At 36.5% G+C, this 22,557-nt stretch overlaps 1 protein-coding gene across 3 annotated transcripts in view; it reads right to left on the reverse strand.

The window, feature by feature from the left end:
* The window catches only part of SCAMP1 (secretory carrier membrane protein 1), a 139,677-nt gene that overhangs the window by 84,682 nt on the left and 32,438 nt on the right, over positions 1-22,557 (reverse strand). For all 3 annotated transcript variants that reach the window (XM_040622151.1, XM_040622150.1, XM_040622152.1), the window contains exons 3-5: positions 6,662-6,760; positions 5,166-5,274; positions 2,424-2,552 (exon numbers count right to left, since the gene is read on the reverse strand). In XM_040622151.1, coding sequence (XP_040478085.1) covers positions 2,424-2,552; positions 5,166-5,274; positions 6,662-6,760 — 337 coding nt within the window. The remainder of the gene's footprint in view (positions 1-2,423; positions 2,553-5,165; positions 5,275-6,661; positions 6,761-22,557) is intronic.

Here is a 22,557-nt window from a genome sequence, read left to right on the forward strand (position 1 = left end):
CTTTCTAAACGTTTTCACAGTAACCAAAAACCATGATCAATAAGTAATTTATTTGTACCCCCAAGAAGTAAGATGTCCAGGCCTACTTATTAAACAATTAGTCCACTTACACACAGATCAAAAAATATACAGAAAGGCAAGTAACGTGAAACACATGATTCTATGTTGCTAATTTCAATCCCATTCCAATCCACTTGGTGGATTCCAGGTATACATATAACACTAAAATTTTTAGGGCATTTTCTCCACATGATTTGTAAACTGAATGACTCAACTTCACAGAAAATTTCCATTTGCTTTATTAAGCACTCAAATCTGTTATTAGTGGACCTAAATATGCAACTATCACTACAATATTCTTCTTGATAAACTCTGCATTACAACACAAACACCTAACATAAACGGATTTTAAACAGTATAATTATCTTCTTGACTAACTGATCTTTAAGTGGCTTGTTTTCCTTTTTTTTTTTTTTAAATTCAAGAATATACTCAAAGAGGTTAAGAATCATTTCAGTGATAGTTCTAATTGCTTCAGTTCCTTTATAGAGTAAATTTTTTATTTCAAGTAAGGTACTTTTGAAAGTATATCTTCACTTATTTGGGTTTAAAACATAAATTACTTCTTCATTTTGGTACTCCGTAGGTTGTAAAACATGGAAATCTAGACTCTGGGCTCTGGAGTCAAGCTATCCAACTCCAATCCTAATTGTTGTGCGGTCCTGAACAAGTTACTCCAATTCTCTAAGCTTTGGTTTCCCTACCTTAGGTAAGTAAGAGAGTACCTGCTTCACAGTGTAGTTAGGAGTTAATAACATCATATATACAAAGTGATTAGTACTGTGCCTGGCACAAATAAATTCTCAATGACTGTTGTCTTTCATTATAATTATTGCTACAGTGTGGAAGCACTCGTCTCCTCTGAAATCATTAACAGGTTGACACTTCTTGAAAATAACTTATTAAAACAATCTCCATTCTATGAAATTTAGAAACATCATTGAGCTGGTACTAGATCTTACTTTATTCCAGGTAATGCTTCTTTAAATATTGAGAGCTCTTTAAATACGAGATCTGTCAACTCAACAGGATTAAGAAAAACTGTACTCTAAATACCTCAGAAAGTTATATATTTATAAAACAAAACAGAACTATTTTGAAACAATTAGCATTAGTAAAGTAACCATTCAGTTAAAATTAATCATCTTCCCATTCAATCTCTATTCACTAAATTCCTTGTAGAATTTTCTTCCAACCCCTATCTCCCCCATCCAAAATCTGTTTTTCCACTAGGTCAAAGAACTTATACTTAAAATGCCAGGCCAGGTCTGCCCATTAAAAAATAATTATTATATATATGCATATATCATATATTGATTAAATAAAATACATGGGTTGTTTACATGTACATACATAAAATCAAAACCTTTGATGTTTAATGTATAAAATACTACCTACACTGGAGATTTAGCAAGATGCTAGATCAACAACAAAATCTCAAAGAAAAACTAAGAGTTAAGAATATACTATACATAAGGAATCACTACTCACATTCTACAGTAACTTCACATATGTGAAGAATGCTCTGAAAAGATTTTGAGGAAAATTGTCTCATTTATTTAGGAGGGGGAAAAAAACGGCTCCCCAATTATACAGTAACACACATAAATTTCCTCCATCAAGAATGTACACTATAAATTCTCCATTAACCCAGCAATTATGCAGGTGAGAAGTCATGACAGCTACATCTCTCCTACTAACATAGTAATATTAAAAGGGGCTGAGACTACTGTTTGTAATAAAAGTGAAACAGAAAAAGTGGGAATTCTGTGTACACAGAACTGTTAACAGCTTTACATTTTATTTTAGTTATTACATGAATTGTAATTATGCTCAAAACAATGCAAGCACCACAGTGTAAATATATGTCCTAATGTTCCATTTAGTAAAATATCCTATATTAACTAGGTACTTCCAATAATAAAAGTACTTATCAACCACTAGAAAAGTAATTGTGCTCAAAGCTCTAAGACAAATTATAATAATATTTTATGGCCCTTTTAAAAAGTCATAATGCTTTGAAGAATTTTTTAAACAGCCTTCATTTGTATAAAAATAGTATAATTTTTTTCAAAACAAGTATTACCTAGATAGTATTTTACAACTACTCCTTTTTCCTCAAAACATAAGTGACAGAGAAGTTCTTTCCTCAAAAGAATGCCAGTTCTCATATATGCTTTCCTCAGTTTAGATTGTCGCATACAGTCCAATTTTGCAATACCTAAATATGTTTCACTCTGAAAATTAAGAGCCATACAAAAAAACCTTTTCGTGATACTATCCTTAATATCTGAATTCCAAAAAGGGTGGTTTTGACAATAAAACATAAACTCTGTTGAACATACAATTTATTTTATACTCACACATCCACAAGTAGTACATAATCTTTACTGTCTTCTGGAATTCTACAGGAATGTCTACAGAAAAATCCTGATAAAAACAAGGTCCCACAGGAAAATTGCCAGGGAGAGGCGGCCAATTATTTTTTCTGCCTGCAAATTAAAAAAAAAAAAAAGTATATTAGGACCAATATGTGCTATTCTTACTTTTGGTTTCATAATAAAGAACATTATTTGTTCTTTTAATAGATGTTTTATAAATCAAATCCTGTATCTCTACATTCCTATATTTATACAGCTTTGAAAGCCAAGCTTTGCATTTTAAAAAATTTTCCCAAAGTAGGGGCACATGGCTGGCTCAGTCGATAGAGTATGCGACTCTTGATCTAGGCTTGTGGGTTCAAATCCTGCACTGGGTGTAGAGATTACTTTAAAAAAAAAAAATCTGAAATTTTTCCCCCAGGGTATCACTTTAGAAAACAGTAGATGGTAAAATATTTTTCCAGTGTCAAATAATGTTTAGCAGGAACCATTTATATACAGTTGATACAAGAAACAAATAAAAAAGAGCAAAAAGACATACCCTGTGACTCTACCCTAAAAACAGACTTATTTCTCAAAGTCCCAAGAGTCTGGCTGTCATGTGAAGGTCATGCAGTTTTTAAATATCTACAATTTCCTCTTCAGCATCTTAAGTCTTTGAATATAATTCCTAGCCCATGTGGAGAGGGAAGACCAGCTTCTGAATTTTGAGTTTTCTACTGTTAACTCCATGAAGAAACACACGATTCACTAATACCAAAGAATCAAATTTGGATATCCCAAAGTCTGAAAAAATGATATTCAAAATATCCATGTAAGAAAACCATCAAACTAGGAGAAAATATGAAACAGTCAGGAGACGGGAGCCAGGGAATTTTAACACCATCAAAAACCGAGAGGAAAAATAAATTCAAACTATGAGGAGGGAAAAACATGTCTTTATAAAGAAATGAAACTGAAAATAGGGCTTGGGAAGCGGTGGGAGCAATAGAAACACTAAAATTAAAGCAAGAAGTCAAAACATTAAAAACAGAAGGTAAACACAACACCTAAAGGCCATTTCTCATTTTAGAAATTATATGCAACAATTTTTGAAAATTTGATTTCATATAGATGAAGAAAATTTTACAGTGAAAACAAGAAAGACCTATGTCTGATTCTTCCCAACATGATGTGCTATTTATAATTCTTTCCAAATTTCATATTCATTTCTCATATAAGTTTCATACTACTTGAGAGGAGCAGAGAATAGCAACATAAGAACTAGGACCTGAAAACAGAAGTGTCTAGCCATTTATTGGCTAGGGGGCATTGGGTACCTTAAACTCTTGAAGACTTGATAAAATCTGAAGACATCTATAAAATCTTATATTTCTTCATAAATTTAAGAGTAGAAATAACAAGAGAATAACAACTACACCACTCTTCAGGGAATTATACTGATAATTAAATGAATTAATAGAGGATAAGTGTAACGTACTACAAAGTCTAACACTTAATTTCTCACTCTTCATTACTATCTTTACTAAAGTATCTCCCATAGAAATAACTTATATTAGTCAATACTAAGGACATAGGACAGATTTTACTACAGGTATTTCAAAAACACTGATCTCAAATAAACCTTTAGCTTCTCCTTTTATAGATGTTCTCTCTAATGTCGCAAGCCAACAAAATGGCCAAGGATGAATGTGTCCTCACAAGGCCCTAGGCTTACACACTTTTTTTTAATAGTCTTTGAATATATAAATTTTATTTTTAGTTTTTATTTACATTTGCTAGTTAACATATAGTGTAATACTAGTTTCAGGGGTACATTATAGTGGTTTAACACTTCCATACAATACCTGGTGCTCATCACAGCAAGTGCACTCCTTGACCCCCAACCCCACCCACCTCCCCTCTGGTAACCATCAGTTTGTTCTCTACAGCTGAGTGTGTTTCTCAATTTGCCTCTTTTCTCCCCCTATGATCGTTGGTTTTGTTTCTTAAACTCCACATATGAGTGAAATCATATTGTATTTGTCGTCCTCTGACTTAGGCTTACACAATCTAAGATAAGGAAGAAATAGTTCAGTATATTGTTGCTGACCTAGCCCTGTCACTATCCTAGACATAGTAACAATGACCTGTCTAGCTCTTTAATCCTGTAGCCAGACACTGCTACCTTTCTCTAAGATACGACCTTGAAGTGGCCTTTGGTAGTCACAGTCTAATAGATTTCATGGCAAATGATCAATTCAGTACTTATTTCTTTGGTATTATTGAGAAACCCGAGGCTTCCCAGAGTCATGCCACACATTTTTTTTTAATATGATTTGACAGGTATGTTATACTGCTGAAGACAGGGGCAGATAATTAGAAACTGGGCTGAATAAAAAAGTTAAATTTAGGGCACAATCCCATGTACTCTTAAAGTTTCAATAGACTCAAAGAGGGCCCAAGTGCAGAATCAAAGGCTCCTGGCCAAACCCCAAAATTATCATATTCACATTCACTTTCTGTGTGATAAGGCTAACACTGTTATAATCTATCAAAAGACTATGCAAATCAGCCAAGATCAGAGAGCTACAGAGTAACAAGCAGGAAATCTGCTTTCTGATCTTGCTAGAACAGGAAAAAATGGCATGGCTTTATCCATAAGCCAAATGGCTTAAGAGCTAGTACAGGCATAATTTAAAGTGTTTAGAAATTATTTTTATTTCAAATTTCTTTGGATACTACCATGTTGACTGAGATTTTGCATTTCTCGTTCTCGTCGATCTAATTCTGCTGCTTTTCTTTCTAGTTCTTCTTGGCGCTTAAGAAGCTCAGCTTGTGCCAAAGCATGTTCCTTAAACAAACAAACAAACAAAACATCAGTGAATGAACAGGTTGTCAGAATTAGAAAATCCTGTAACACAACTATGCTATCTACTCCCTCTCTTCCTCTACAATGCCAGAAACTTTTTTTTAAGTTTATTTTTTAGTCATCTCTTCACTGAATGTGGGACTTGAACTCACAACCCCAAGATCAAGAGTCATACAATGTCAGAATCTTAATTCAAATACTCTTCCAAAATATAGGAATTCAGGGGCACCTTGGTGGTTTAGTCAGTCATGGGGCTCCCCGTCAGTGGGGAGTCTGCTTCTCCCTCTCCTCCCCGGTCGTGCTCTATCTCTGTCGCTACCCCTGGCTCTCTCTCTCTCAAATAAATAAATAAAATCTTTTAAAAAAATACAGGAATTCACTGAAAGTTACAGTTTCAGAAGATATTATAGAGATACTTGACTGATTTTGGTTTGGGGTTTTTTGTTTTGTTTTGTTTTATTTTTAAAGATTTTATTTATTCATTTGTCAGAAAGAGAGAGCACAAGCAGGGGGATTGGCAGGCAGAGGGAGAAGCAGGCTCCCCACGGAGCAAGGAGCCCGATGCGGGACTCAATCCCAGGACCCAGCTGAAGACAGACGCTTAAACAACTGAGCCACCCAGGCGTCCCTGATTTTGGTTTTCTGGTTATGAAAACCGTCAGTGAAAATATTGGGCATATTTAGAACAGGGCAAAATTCTCTCAGTAAGTCAGAGTCCTAATTGGGAAAATAAAATTAAGGTGACCTCTATGCCTAAATGAGAATGATGAACAAAGGGAACAACTGAGGCAAAACAGACAAAGGGAGAAAATGATAACTGAATTGCCTCTTAAGAATTGGTTTGAATGGTACCTAAGGTTTCCAATGCAAGAATATACAGTATCTTCTATTTTAGAAGACAATGAGATGAAAGAAGGATATGATTAAGAAATTCTGGTTTGTAACTCCATCTGCCTTTATGTAACACAAGGCATCCTATTCATCTCCTTTATTCTCATATTTTTACCACCTGCTACTTCCTACCATTGTCCTTTGCTTAGCCATTACAACTCTTTTCCAATAGTTTCTTATTATTGGTACAAGTGAGGCCAACAAAAGGCAACAAAAATTTCCCTAAACAAGTTGTTCATAAAGAGGATATATGAATTCAATAACTGCTAATAATAGGATAAAGTCAATATTACAAGCTGAAAAAGAACTGTGTTATAGGGTTGACAAACTAGCTAACCCAGACTCAAAAGTAAGTTAAAAATTAAATAAGGCAAAAAAAAAAAAAATTAAGTAAGGCAACATATAAAGAATTCTACTCTGAAGATGTTACTGATATTGTAATTTCCAATACAAATTTACACACATAACATGAACTAACCTTTGCAATCTGTGTATAAGCTGGATGTTCCTCCGTTGGTTTCATTATTGCTGGTTGTGTACTGGGTACATTAGGCATTTTCACAGTGCCTGGTGGAGGCTAGGAAGATTAAGAAAAGGACAAATTATATAAGACAGAGATCCAATTTTAACTTCTTTCAAAAGGCCTAACCCCCCAAAAAAGCAAAACACCAAGAATTCCTCTCTCCCTCCTCTAGTGTGTAGTAAAGTGCTGCTTCAGCGCTCCATCTCCATTTTCTCAAACTCACTCACTCCTCAACTCTCCAATTTGGCTGTTACCGCTACCACTACACCGCAAACACTCTCCTCCAGGATGCCACGTGTAAAAACACAAAATAAAACTGTGAAGTATTGCTTTTTAGTAAAATACAAATAGTGCCAAACTGAGGAATTTACATCAAGGTTAATTGTTAACTCTTTCCACCAAAGAAAGGGATGTGCCGGGGCCCTAAAAAGTTCATAGGAGAGGTTGGCTGAGAAGATGGCAGAGGAGGAGGGCCCTAAACTCAGCTCCTCCCACAGATACAACTAGAAAACATCCACATCCACGGAAATAACGGGAAACAGCCCAAGGGCTGGCAGACACTCCACAATGAAAGGCAGGGAAGAGTCCACATCAAAGGAGGTATGAAGGGCAAAGACAGAGTCTGGGAGCAAAAGGGACCACAGTCAGCCGCCACTGAGAAGGAGCCCATGGCACAGAGAACAGCGGCAAACAGACTTTCATACAGGGGAGCCTGCTAGCAGGGAGGATGAATCTCCATATTTGCCTTTGAAATTTCATGAGTTCTTAAAACCAGCAGGACTTAAAACCTAGAATTTTAAAAACCAGCATATTCAGCACTGGGAGAGCCCAGAAGATGTTAGGAAACAGAGTCCCTCATCTTAAAGAGAGAGCATGAAAAACAGCCTATGCAGATGCAGTGTAGAACTAGCCATTTGAAAAATGCCATGAGCAGACAAGAAGGGGAGAGATTTGCTCATCTCAGAGCACAGCCCGGAGAGACAGCAATCATAGGGAGACGCCTCCAGGAATAAAGGAGCTGGCAGGTGACATTTTCCTCCCCTGCTCCCCAGCATAAATAACAGCCACCTGCGGAAACCAGCACTGTGTGGACACATGCTACTTAACTTGCTTACACCAAACCAAGCCCCGCCATATGTGCTTTGGCAGATCAGCCCTTCCCAGTCATGCTCCCCTGAGTCCTGCTGCTGTGGGGTCCCTCCTCCCAGAAGACCCTCCTGCCAGTACATCTCCTGACCTGCTTCTTTTGCAGGACTGCAGTTCCAGCAGTGGCAGGTATTATTTCACAAGGAGGCCACTGCACGCCTTGCTACTCACAGTAGGTAAAGAGAGCATCAGCAAACAACTGGACTGAAGGAAAAAGATGCCAGAACTCAACAGCAGAGCACCCGCAACACACCCTGGGGGACAGGGACACTGCACTACAGGGTTCTATAATACCTCTTCTTCAAAGGCTATTATTGTTAAGAGTAAAGAAAGTAGCTGACTTCTCTAACACAGAGAACAGACACAGAAAGTCAAACAGAATGAGAAGACAGAGAAACATCTCCCAAATGAAAGAACAAACCAAACCACAGCAAGAGACCAAAGCAAAATGGTTATAAATAAGATGCCTGAAAGAAAATTTAAAGTAATGATCAAAAAGAAACTCACTGGACTGGAGAAAAGAGTGGAGGACATCAGTGAGACCCTTAACACGGAGATAAAAAAAAGAACCAGAGGTCAAGAACACAATAAGTGAAATTAAAAATACACTTGATGTAGTAAATAGCAGTCTTGATGAAGCCAAGGAATGAATTAATACCTGGAAGACAGAGTAATACAAAGTAACCAAGCTGAGCAAAGGAAAGAAAAGTATACAAATTGAGAACAGTATTAAGGAACTCAGCAACTCCATCAAAGGTAGTAACATCAACATTACAGGGATCTCAGAAGGAGAGAGAGAGGCAGAAAATTTATTTGAAGAAATAACTGAAAACTTCCCTAATGTGGGGAAGGTAACAGATATCCAGATTCAGGAGGAAGGGAGATCCTCTAAAAAAATTCAACCCAAGGAGGTCCACAGCAAGACACATAGCAATTAAAATGGCAAAAAGTAGGGATAAAGAAAAAACATTTAAAGACAAAAGGTAGCAGTTACATACAAGGAAAATCCAATAAGGCTACAAGTGAATTTTTCAGCAGCAACTTTGCAGGCCAGAAGGGAGTGGCGTGATACATTCAAAGCAGTACAAGGGGAAAATCTGCAGCCAAGAATGCTCTATCCGGTAAGGTGATCATCCAGAATAGAAAGAGAGAGAAAGAGTTTCCCAGGAAAACAAATGTTAAAGGAATTCATAAGCACTAAACCAGCCCTACAAGAAATTTTAAAGAGGATTCTTTGAGTGAAAAAGAAAGACCATAAGTGAGAGTACAAAAAATAAAAAACACAAAAGCAGTAAAAATAAATATTTCTGTAAAACTCATTGAAGAGATTCATAAAATAAAAGGAATGTGAAATATGACACTATATACCTACAAGACAGGAGGAAGAGGAGCAAAGAATGGGTTTAAACTTAAGCAACCATCAACTTTAATATAGACTGCTATATGCAGAAGATGTTATATACAAATATAATGGTAACCAAAAATCAAAACCCAGTAATAAATATACAAAAACTAAAGAGAAAGGGATCCAAACATATCATGAAAAAAAGCCAATTAACCATGAAAGACAGGAAGAAAGAATCAGAAAATCTATAGAAACAACCATAAAACAAAATGACATAACTACATATCTATTAATAATTGCTCTGAATGTAAATGGACTAAATGATCCAATTAAAAGACAGAGGGTGACAGAGTGGATACACAAATAAGATCCACGTATATGCTGCCCACAAGAGACTCATTTCAGACCTAAAGACACCTGCAGATCGAAAGTGAGGGGACAGAAAAACATTTATCATGCAAATGGATGCCAAAAAAAACCTGGGTAGCAATATTTATATTGGACAAAATAGACTTAAAACAAAAGACCACAAGAGACAAACAAGGGCACTATATAATAATGAAGGAGACAAGAAGAGATAACAAGAAGAGATAACAACTGTAAATATATATGCACCTAACATGGGAGCACCCAAATACATAAAATAGTTAACAAATATAAAGGAACTAATCAATAGTAATAATGGTGACAGTAGAGGGCTTTAACACCCTACTTGCATCAATGGACAGATCATTCAAACAGAAAATCAACAAGGAAACAGTGGCTTTGAATGACACAATGGACCAGGTGGACTTAAGACATATTCAAAACATTCCATCCTAAAAGAGCAGAATACACATTCAAGTGCACACTGGACATTTTCCAGAATAGATCATATATGAGGCCACAAAAAAACTCTCAACAAATTCAAAAAATTCAAAGTCATACCATGCATCTTTTCTGACCACAACGCTATGAAACTAGAAATCAACCACAAGAAAAAATCTGGAAGGAATACAAATACATGGACGTTAAATAACATGCTATTAAACACTGAATGGGCCAACCAAGAAATCAAAGAAATCAAAAATTACATGGAAACCAAAGAAAATGAAAACACAATGGTCCAAAATCTTTGGGATGGGGGTGCCTGGGTGGCTCAGTTGGTTGAGCGTATGACTCTTGATTTCACTTGGGATCAAGCCTTGCGTTGGTCTCATGCTCACCACAGAGTCTGGGATTCTCTCTCTTCCTCTCTCTCTCCCTCCACCCTTTCCACCCTTCACATGCTCGCTCTCTAAAGAAAGAAAGAAATTATATCTTTTTTTTTTTTAAGATTTTATTTATTTGACAGAGAGACAGACAGACAGCAAGAGAGGGAACACAGGCAGGGGGAGTGGGAGGGGAAGAAGCAGGCTCCCAGCAGAGGAGCCCAATGTGGGGCTCGATCCCAGAATGCCAGGATCACACCCTGAGCCAAAGGCAGCTGCTTAACGACTGAGCCACCCAGGCACCCCAAGAAATTACATCTTTTAAAAAAATAAAAATCTTTGGGATGCAGCAAAAGTACTTCTAAGAGAAAAGTTTATAGCAATACTGGCCTACCTCAAGAAGTAAGAAAAATCTCAAGTAAGCAACCTAACCTTATACCTAAAGGAGCTAGAAAAAGAAAAAAACCCAAGCCCAGGAAAAGGAAGGCAATAAAAATTAGACCAGAAATAAATGATCTAGAAACTGAAAAAAACAATAGAACAGATCCATGAATTTAGGAGGTGGTTCTGTGACAATATCAAAATCAATCCCTCCAGACTCATTACAGGGGGGAAAAAAAAGTGGGGGGGCACCCAAATAAAATTACTAATGAAAGAGGAGAAACAACTAACACCACAGAAGTACAAACAATTTAACAGTACGCCAAAAAATTGGACTTAGAAAAAAAATGGATAAATTCCTGGAAATATATAACATGCTAAAACTAACACAGGAAGAAACAGAAAATCTGGACAGACCAACCACCAGCAATGAAATTGAATCAGTGGTCAAAAACCCAAATTCCAGGACCAGACAACCTCACAGGTGAATTCTACCAAACATTTAAGCAAGAGTTAATACTCATTCTTCTCAAACTTTCCCAAAAAATGCAAGAGGAATGAAGACTTCCAAATTCATTCCATGAGGCCAATATCCCAAATACCAAAACCAAATAGAGATACCACTAAAGAAGAGAACTACAGGCTACTATTTCTGATGAATAATAGATGGAAAAGTCCTTAACAAAATATTAACCAACCAAATCCAACAATGTATTTAAAAAAATCATACACCACGATCAAGTGGGATTTACTCCCAGGATGCAAGGGTGGTTCAATATTTGCAAATCAATCAACGTGATATATCACATCAATAAGAAAAAGGATAAAAACCATATGATCATTTCAACAGATGCTGAAAAAGCATTTCACAAAGTACAATATCCATTCGTGGATAAAAACCCTCAACAAGGTAGGTCTAGAGAGAACATACCTCAACATAATAAAGGCCTTATACTAAAAACCCACAGCTAACATCATACTCAATAGGTAAAAACTGAGAGCTTTTCCCCAAAGGTCAGGAACAAGACAAGGACATCCACTCTCACCACTTTTATTCAACATAGTATGGGAAGTCCTAGCCACAACAATCCTACAACAAAAAGAAAAAAAAAGGGGGCGCTTGGGTGGCTCAGTCATTAAGTGTCTGCCTTCGGCTCAGGTCATAATCCTGGAGTCCCAGGATCAAAACCCACATCAGGCCCCCCGCTCAGCGGGGAGTCTGCTTCTCCCTCTGCCCCTCACCCTGTTCATGTGTGCTCTCTCTCTTGCTTGCTCTCTCTCAAATAAATAAAATCTTAAAAATAAAAAAAGAAAGAAAAAGAAAAATGGTTGGGGCACCTGGGTGGCTCAGTTGAGCATCTGACTCTTGATTTTGGCTCATGTCATAATCTCAGGGTTGTGAGATTGAGCCACTTCTGGCTCTATATTCAGTGTAGAGTCTGCTTGAGATTCTCTCTCTCCCTCTCTGCCTCTGCCCCTCCCCCGCAATCATGTGCATGTGTGTACACACTTGCTCGCTTTCTCCCTCTCTCTCAAAATAAATAAGTAAAATCTTTAGGGGAAAAAAGGGAAATAAGGAATTGGTAAGGAAGAAGTAAAACTTTCACTATTTGCTGGGGCGCCTGGGTGGCACAGCAGTTAAGCGTCTGCCTTCGGCTCGGGGCGTGATCCCAGCGTTATGGGATCGAGCCCCACATCAGGCTCCTCCACTAGGAGCCTGCTTCTCCCTCTCCCACTCCCCCTGCTTGTGTTCCCTCTCTCGCTGGCTGTCACTATCTCTGTCAAATAAATAAATAAAATCTTTAAAAAAAAAAAACAAAAAACCCTGAAGACTCCACCAAAAAAACTACCAGAACTGATAAATGAATTCAGTAAAGTTGCAGGATACAGTATCAATGTACAGAAATCTGTTGCATCACTTTTTTTTTTTTTTAAGACAGAGAGAAGGGAGCAAGGGGCAGAGGGAGAGAGAGAGAAATAATCCCAAGTGAGCTCCAAGGGACTATCTCACAACCCTGAGATCATGACCCGAGCCAAAATCCAGAGTCAGATGCTCAAGTGACTGAGCCACCCAGTGCCTCTGTTGCATTTCTATACCCTAATAATGAAGCAGCAGAAAGAGAGATTAAGAAAACAATCCCATTTACAATGCACCAAAAATAATAAGATACCTAGGAATAAATCTAACTAAAAAGGTGAAAGACTTACACTCCAAAAACTATAAAACACTGATGAAAGTAAGTGAAGATGACACAAAGAAATGGAAAGACATTCCATGCTCATGGATTGGGAGAAAAATTATTGTTAAAATGTCTATACTACCCAAAGCAATCCATACATTTAATGCAATCCCTAGCAAAATACCAACAGCATTTTTCACAAAACTAGAACAAGCAATCCTAAAATTTGTTTGGAACCACAATGACCTCAAACAGCCAAAGCCATCTTAAAAAAGAAAAACACAACTGGAGTTACCACAATCCCAGATTTCAAGTTATGTTACAAAGCAGTAGTAGTTAAAACAGGACGGTACTGGCATAAAAAAGGATACATTAGATCAACAGAATAGAAAATCCAGAAATAAACCCACAATTATATGGCCAATTAATCTCTGACAAAGGAGGAATGAATACACAACGGGAAAAAGTGTCTCCAAAAAATGGTTTTGGGAAAAGCTTGTCAGCCACATGCAAAATAATGAAACTGGACCGCTTTCTTTCACCATACACAAAACTAAACTCAAAATGGATTAAAGACCTAAATGTGAGACCTGAAACAATAAAAATCCTAGAAAACAGCACAGGTAGTAATTACTCTAACATTGGCTAGCAATATTTTTCTGGCTATGTCTCCTGAGGCAAGGGAAATAAGAGCAAAAATAAACTATCATCTGCATCAAAATAAAAAGCTTCTGCACAGCAAAGGAAACAATCAACAAAATTAAAAGGCAACCTACTTGCAAATGACACATCCAATCAAGAGTCAGTATCTAAAATATATAAAGAACTTATACAACTCAACACCAAAAAAACAAGTAACCCAATTAAAATGGGCAGAAGACATTAACAAACATTTCTCCAAAGAAGACGTCCAGATGGACAACAGACACATGAAAAGGTGTTCAAAATCACTCATCAGGGAAATGCAAATCAAAACTACAATGAGATACCACCTCACACAGGTAAAAATGGCTAAAATCAAAATCACAAAAACAACAAGTCTTGGGGAGGATGTGACAAAAAAGGAACCCTCTTGCGCTGTTTGGTGGGAATGCAAATTCGTGCAGCCATTGTGGAAAACTGTATGGAGGTTCCTCAAAAAATTAAAAACAGAACTACTCTACAATCCAGGAATCACACTACTGGGTATTTAGCAAAAAATCACTAATTCAAAGGGATACGTGCACCTCTGTGTTTATAGCAGCATTATTTACAGTAGCCCAATTACGGATGCAGCTCAAGTGTCCATCAATAGATGAATGGATAAAGAAGACGTGTATACACACACACACACACACACTGCAGTGTTAGCTAAAAAAAATTGAAATCTTGCCATTTGCAACAACATGGATAGAGCAAGAGAGTATAATGCTGAGTGAAATAAGTCAGAAGAAGACAAATATATCATGATCTCACTTGTATGTGGAATTTAAGAAACAAAACAAAGGAGCAGATAAAAAGAGAGAGACAAACCAAGAAACAGACTCTTTACTACAGAGAACAACTGATGGTTACCAGAGGGGAAGTGGGTGGAGGGATGGGTGAAATAAAGGATGGGGATTAAAGAGTACACTTATCAAGATTTTTTTTTAAAATGATTTTTTGAAAAAGTAAATAGGAGTGCTTTGACAGAACTCCACTCATACCCTTTGAAAAGACTAAGAGGGGAAGCATGAGGGAGGTGGAAAATAAACTGCACAACCTCCACTTTGCCAATGGAACCAGCAGTATTTGAAAGCAGCTGCAAGATCAAAGAGCAAATAGATATCTACAAGTCCATCAAAGGAGAACTGGTTAAATTACTGTATAAACATACCATGTAGCCATCAAAAAGAATGAGTTAGAGTTACAGAAGACTGCCTTTTAAATAATTAATGAAATAAAGTGAACTACAGAATACATATCACCATTTTTTTGCTTTTATAAACACACACTTGTACACACCCAGAAAAATATCTGGAAGCTCTCAGCAAACTGCTATCAGTGGGATTTGCACCTTTTGCTTTATACACGTCTTTATTATTTACCCCCACCCCGGGCAAAATACTATTACTTTTTTTTTAAGCCAAAAAATATATTTTTAGGGGTGCCTGGGTGGCTCAGTCGGTTAAGCATCTGCCTTCAGCTCAGGTCATGATCCCAGAATCCCGGAGTCAAGCCTCACATCAGGCTTCCTGCTCAGCGGAGAGCCTGCTTCTCCCTCTGCCCCTCACCCTGCTTGCTGCACGCTCTCTCTCGCTCTCAAATAAATAAAAATCTTTTTTAAAAATTTAAATTTTTAAATATATATTTTATATATATCCTTTTTAAATATATACTTTTTTTATTTTAATTTTTTAAATATATATATTTATTTTTTAAAGTTTTCTTTTAAATGGCCATAGGAAAAGGAAAACAGAAAGAAAAAAAGGAAAAGAGTTTCAAGAAAGCACATGAGCAAGTGGCTGCAAAGGGAAGTTCAAAGATCTAAACTGTCAAAGCCAGAAGAAGACCCCACCAATGTACCAGATTTTATCCTGGCTCAGCAAGTAGCAGTCCTGAAAAGGAAGCTAGGCACAATGGAAGAAATAACTGGAGAATACAGCTAAATCTAAAATTCATATACAAAAGCCAAGGGCTAAGAATAGGTCAAACAATTTTGAGGAAGAATAGAGCAGACCTATGATATCAAAGCTTATTATAAGGATATAGTAATTAAGAGGTGGTACAGATGGCAAAGATACAAAAATATACCAATAAACAGAAGGGACACAGAAACAGACCCACACAATTGCAGAAACTTGATATCCAACAGAGGGGACACTCACTGTAAGACAGGGGAGAAATGATGTATTAGTCAATAAATGATGCTAAGAAAACTGGCTACCCAGATTTAGTAGTGAAACTAAATTTCCTACTTCACACCACACAAAAATAAATTCCAGGTGGATGATCTGAGAGTGAAAAAGCAAAACTTAAACACTTTTAGAAAAAAAAAATACAGGTTAATATTTTTATGAACTTAGGGTACATAAGAGCTTCTTGAATGTAAGCTCTAGGAATCTCTGTATATTTTGTCTATGATATATCTCCAGTGCCTAAAACAATGCTTGCAACACAGTAAATGCTCATTAAGTACTTGTTAAATTAAGATTAGAAAAACACACAAACAATAAAGATAGACAAGTTCAACTACATGTATCCCCCGCTTCTTGAAAGTTCTTTACACCATTTCAAAAGACCTGCATTAGTACAGTGATAGCTTTTCTCATAAAAATCAAAGAATCAGATTTCTTTAGGTTAGCAAAAACAGGTACTAATGTAGGTCTTCTGTAAAAGTAGAGTGGTGTAACATGAAGTTTTGGAAAGCAGGGAATACCCTTCACTTTACGCCAGCTTGGCTTACAAAAAGTTTTATAGGTGTGTTCTACTTTTCCATAGTGGGGGAAATCTGTATATTCAACCTTAACATCGAGTGAAAAGTCAAATCACAGACTAGAGAAAATTGGTTATAATGCATATATAATGCCACCCAGAATAAAGATTTGCTATAAATTGAAAGAACTATAAACTGCTAACAGAAAAATAAGCACAAAGGGCGCCTGGATGGCACAGCGGTTAAGCGTCTGCCTTCGGCTCAGGGCGTGATCCCGGCGTTATGGGATCGAGCCCCACATCAGGCTCCTCTGCTGAGAGCCTGCTTCTTCCTCTCCCACTCCCCCTGCTTGTGTTCCCTCTCTCGCTGGCTGTCTCTATCTCTGTCAAATAAATAAATAAAATCTTAAAAAAAAAAGAAAAAGAAAAAGAAAAAGAAGCACAAGATCTGAACAGGCAATACAAAGAAAAAATCAGGAATGGTCAATAAAAATATTAATTAATGGTTCAAACTCACTAGTAATCAACAAATGAAAAAAGAGTGACATATTTTACAACAAGGAGATACAAAAATACGAAGTCTGAAATAACAAAATTTGGAATTCCAGTATATATACAATAACAGCATATATAAAAATTAAAGCCTATAACCAAGATAGCATTTCAAAACAATGGGAACAGTAAAGATCACCAAAATAGTGCCAAGACAACTACTTAAATGTTTTAGGGGGAAAAAATCAGTTTTCTATATCTCACTGGAAAAAATCTCAAATGGATATTTTTTTGTTAAACTATAAAAACACTAGACCATAGCATAGTACAAATAATACAGATGACTATTTGATCTTGTGTTGAATCAAAGGTATTCTAAGTATTTAAAAGGGATGAGATGAAAGAAATCATAATGAAAAGGTAATATATCTAGTAAATACTAAGAAGCTGAATGATATAAAGTATTTCATGACCAAGATTAAAGGGCAAAACTAATAACACACATAACCGTCAACTGGTTAATACATTTCACTACATACAAATCGATAAAAAAAAATAGATGAACATGTTATTGAGGAAAAATGCATTTTAAAAAGCCCTCAACAAGCAGCTTACAAAATACACACAAAATAAACATAGTAAAAATGTTAACCCCTCATTAGTAATCAAAAACAACGTAAGCTTCATCTAATTTTTTTTAGGTCATTACCACCATAAGAGTATCACATTTTGGAAAAGATATAAAATGGGTATTCTCACACATTGATAATGGGATTATAGTTCCTATAATAATCCTGGAGCTTAATTTAGTATTATGTACAACAGCCATAGAAGTATTTATACTCTATGACTCACAAATAACTAGTCTTAAAAAAATATCATAAGGAAATAACCCAAGGTAGGCACAAACATGTGTTTGCCAAGGATTCTCACCACAGGATTATTTACAAAAGCAAAAAATTAGAAATAACCCAAATGTCCAAAATAAGAAAATCAATAAACTGTTTTATCCATAGGAGATCATTTTATGCATCTATTTAAAAAGTCTGAAAGAATATTTAATGAAACTGGAAAAGTTTGTACCGACAATAAGTGATAAAAGTTATAAAACTATGTCAGTTTTTAATTTTAAATTTTATTAAAATACATCAAAATATTAATAGCGATTATTTCTGGATAGTGAGATTTAAAATTTTTTCTAGGTTTTTTTTTATCTCCATGATCATCTTTTGTTATCAAAATAATTATAAATTCTCTGTTCCAATTGCTTATTCCTCTCACTCCATTATCTATTAAGCAGCAGCAAAACTATAGCTGATCAATCTTAACTGTTCTCTGACTAGAAAAGAATGGCCATTAAGTATCCCTCTCTTGGTTTAGTATGTAGACAACAGAACAATGACCAAGGAAAAAAAAAAAAAAAAAGACTGGCAAAGTTAGTTTGGCAGCACACTTCAGAAAAAGCACATAAGATACTATCCAAAAATTCACCCAAGTTGAAAATTTACTATAAATTCATTACTGCTTTAAATCACAAATGAAGCATTAAGTACAATCAATTCATAAATATGAAGGCTGGATTAGAGCTAGTAATTTGATATATGTGGTCATTGTGGCTTGTAGTATAGCAATGATGAGAAAGGTTGGAGAGGCACAAAACTCTGAAAGCAGTTAAATTAACCTAATAGCTATTATCCTAATAATTTCTTCAAATCTGTAGATGTTAGTTAGATCACTGTCCAGTTCTGGGATCCAGTATTTTCTTCAGCCACAATTTACTTGATTAGCCACCTCAAACAATTAAGGCTCTAGCCATAATTATTAAAGACCTATTCTGAGGATGGCTCCTAATTCTACTTCAACTTTTTACCTTTGCACATAAAGTAAAAAGAAAACTAATGAAACCATCCACTCAAGACTTCCATTTCTGCAAAAGGCATGCAATTGGGAAAGGAAGAAATAAAGTTATGATTTTTTTGATGTTATGATCTTACATATATAAAATCCTTAAAAGTCTATCAAAAACTGTTGGAAGCAATGATTTCTGTAAAGTGACAGGATATAAATCAGTTGCATTCCTTTACATGCATAATGAAGCAATGGAAAAAGAAAACCATCCCATTCACAACAGCATCAAAAACAATAAAATACTTGAAATAGGTGATGGGGATTAAAGAGTACATTTATCATGATGAGCACTGAGCAATGTACAGAATTGTTGAATCATTATATTGTACACCTGAAACTAACATAACACTGTATACTAACTATCCTGGAACTAAAATTGTAAAAACCTCAATTTAAAAAAATTGGTATTTTACTTGGGACTTCTTCAGGATAAAAAGCTTTTGTACAGGGGCGCCTGGGTGGCACAGCGGTTAAGCGTCTGCCTTTGGCTCAGGGCGTGATCCCGGCATTGTGGGTTCGAGCCCCACATCAGGCTCCTCCGCTATGAGCCTGCTTCTTCCTTTCCCACTCCCCCTGCTTGTGTTCCCTCTCTCGCTGGCTGTCTCTATCTCTGTCGAATAAATAAATAAAATCTTTAAAAAAAAAAAAAAAAAAGCTTTTGTACAGCAAAGGAAATAATCAACAAAAGTAAAAGCCTACCTATGGAATGGGAGAATATATTTGCAAATGTCTTATCGATGAATGGCTAGTATACAAAATCCATAAAGAACTCATCAAACTCCACACCCAAAAAACCAAAAAATCCAGTCAAGAAATGGGCAGAAGACGTGAACAGACATTTCCCCAAAGAAGACATATAAATGGCCAACAGACACATGAAAAAATGTCCAACATTTTTTCATTTCAAAATATACTTTGGCTCAATAGAATTAAAAACATTATAACAATCATGGCAACAAATAGTATAGAGATTCTTCTATAATCTAATAAGCTCTCTGCACTGAAAATTCTAAAGATGTTTCATTATTAAATAAATAATATATAAGATCCCTTCAAGGCACTGGTCCATGAGTTATCTTTCTGACGCACAAACACATGTATGTTCTCCCTCTTGCTTTTCTTCCATATTCTAGATACCTATTCAAGAAAATTTCTCCTTATTTTTTCCTGTTCTTGCTCTTCCATCTGTGAACCAATAAAGTTCATTAAGTTTACTCAGGGTCTAAAGCAAGGATTCTTAATGTGTTTATAGATACCCTGCATCAGAAATCCCTGATGCTTATTGAATATGCAGACTCTGGGGCACCTGGGTGGCTCAGTTGGTTAAGCATCCAACTCTTGATTTTGGCTCAGGTCATGATCTCAGGGTCCTGAGATGGAACCCCTCATCTCGGCTCCATGCTCAGAAGGAAGTCTGCTTGAGATTTTCTTTCTCCCTCTCCCTCTGCCCCTCTCCCCCCACCCCGCAGCTCGCTCGTTCTCGCTCTCCCAAATAAATAAATCTTTAAAAAAATGTAAACTCTGATCCCCACTATGGACACACAGATTCAAAAACTCAGGGAAATGAAGAGAAAAGATTTGCATTTTAAAATAAGCTCCCCAGAGTGAGTTTTAGACACCTTGAAATTTGAGAATGCCTCTCTAAGGCAACAAAGTTTAAGAGGCTGCCAAAAGAAACCTGAAACTTTTGCAGCTTTCATTGACTTTTTCAGTCTCTAAGCAGACAAGAACTGACTGTAGCTATACTTAACATAGATTCTCTTGTTATTAAGGGTGGTGAAAATTATACATATTAATGTCAGAATCAGGACAAATAGAAATTATTTTATCAGAATAGATAACCATTTTAAAATAAGGCTTTTAAAGATTAGAATACTTGGGGGAAGAGGTGCACAATAGGAGGAAAGAAGGAATATACGTGGATGGGAGTTTCCAAGTAGAGAAAGGTAAATGAAGGAAGAGAGGCGTGACTATACATATTCATACATACATTAATCAAACATTTACTGATCAATTACAATGGCCAAGTTATAGACACTTGAGATACATTAATGAACAAAACAGGTAAACAACCTTACTTCTCATGGAGTTTACATTCTAGCAATAGAAGATAAACAATATACATAATAAACACATTTTAGAGTATCTCAGAAAGCAGTAAATTTTATGGAGCAACAATAACAACAACAAAGATCAGGGTAAAGGTATCGAATAAAGGCTGAGTGGATTCAATTCTACAAAGGTGGTCAGGGAAGCCAATATTTGAGTAAATACTTTATGGAAGTGAAGAAGTCAACCCTGCAGGTATCTGTGGACATCTAAGAAGACCATCTTAGGTAGAGGGAATGAACAGCCAGAGGAAAGTGAGCAGAATGGCTGGCACATATAACCAATACCAGTATGCTGGCTATAGGAATACATGAGAGAAAGAATATGAGGAGATAAAGAACAGAGAGTTGTTAGGAACCAGATTCTTTTAAGGACTCTTGGTTTTACTCTGAAGAAAATTAAAAGCTAGTGAAGAGTTCTTGACAGGAGACAAATGGTCAACTTTAAGGGATCACATGATCATGGAGTTGAAAAGGGACTGAAATGGGGCAAAGGTGAAAGGAGAAAGAGTAATCAGGAAACCACCACTGCAGTAATCCAGGCAAGGGCTGATCGCAGCTCAAGCCAAGCAGTGGCTATGGAGAAAAAAGATCAGATCTGGATGTATTTCTGCAGAAGAGCCAACAGGATTCCCTGACAGAAAGACATGAGATACAAGGAAATGCAAATAGTGAAATCCCACCAAGGTTTTGGCCTAAGCAACTAGTAGGACAGAGAGGAGAAAGACTGAAAATGAGCAGGTTTATAAGCAAGGGACTCAGTTCACTTTTCATGATGCCAAATTTGCAATTTTTAAGACATCCAGGTAGACATATCTAGTAGGCAGCTGAAAATACGAACCTGGTGTTCAGAAGAGAGGTCTGTGCTGGAGCTGTAAATTTGGGAGTCACCCACATGTATTTAAAGCTATAGATAGAAGTTAAAGTTATAAAACTGGATGAAGTCACCATCTAAGCAAACACAGATGAAGAAGAGAAGCAAAGCCTAATGCCAGGTACCCTCCAATACTGCAGGTGAAGATGCAGGGGGAGGAGACAAACCAAAAAAGGAGACTGAGAAGGAAAAACTGAACTGCTCCAAAAGCTAAATGAAGAAAATGTTCTAAGAATGAGATGGTGAGGGGTGCCTGGGTGGTTCAGTCAGTTAAGCCTCTGCCTTCGGCTCAGGTCATGATCTCAGCATCTTGGGACTGAACCCCACATCAGGCTCCCTGCTCAGCGGAGAGCCTGCTTCCTCCTCTCCCTCTCTGCTCTCCCTGCTTGTGCTCCTGCTTGCTCTGTCAAATAAATTAAAAAAAAAAAAAAAAAAAAGAATGAGATACTGATCAACTGTCATTGCTGCTGATTAAGGTTAAGAGTGAGAATTTACCACTAATTTAGCAACGTAGAAGTCACTGGCTACCCTGACAAGTACATTTTGGTGGAGTGTTAGAAGCAAAACCTTCATTGAAGTATCTTTCAAGAGAAAGGACTGAGAAACGAAAATAAGTAGACTACCCTTCAGAGGATTTCTGCAGCAATGGAGAGCAAAGTTTTACACGGAAGGGGATGCCATAAATGAACTGGACAGGGAAATAAGATTAAGTTTTATTACAGAGTTACAGTAATCAAGACAGTGTGCTACTGGAGTAAGGATAGACACAGATATCAACAGAATAGAGCATCCAAAAATAAACTCCTAAATTATCAATTGATTTTCAACCAGAGT

Source organism: Ursus maritimus, unplaced genomic scaffold (genome assembly GCF_017311325.1).
Source record: "Ursus maritimus isolate PB19 unplaced genomic scaffold, ASM1731132v1 scaffold_5, whole genome shotgun sequence".
NCBI lineage: Eukaryota > Metazoa > Chordata > Mammalia > Carnivora > Ursidae > Ursus > Ursus maritimus.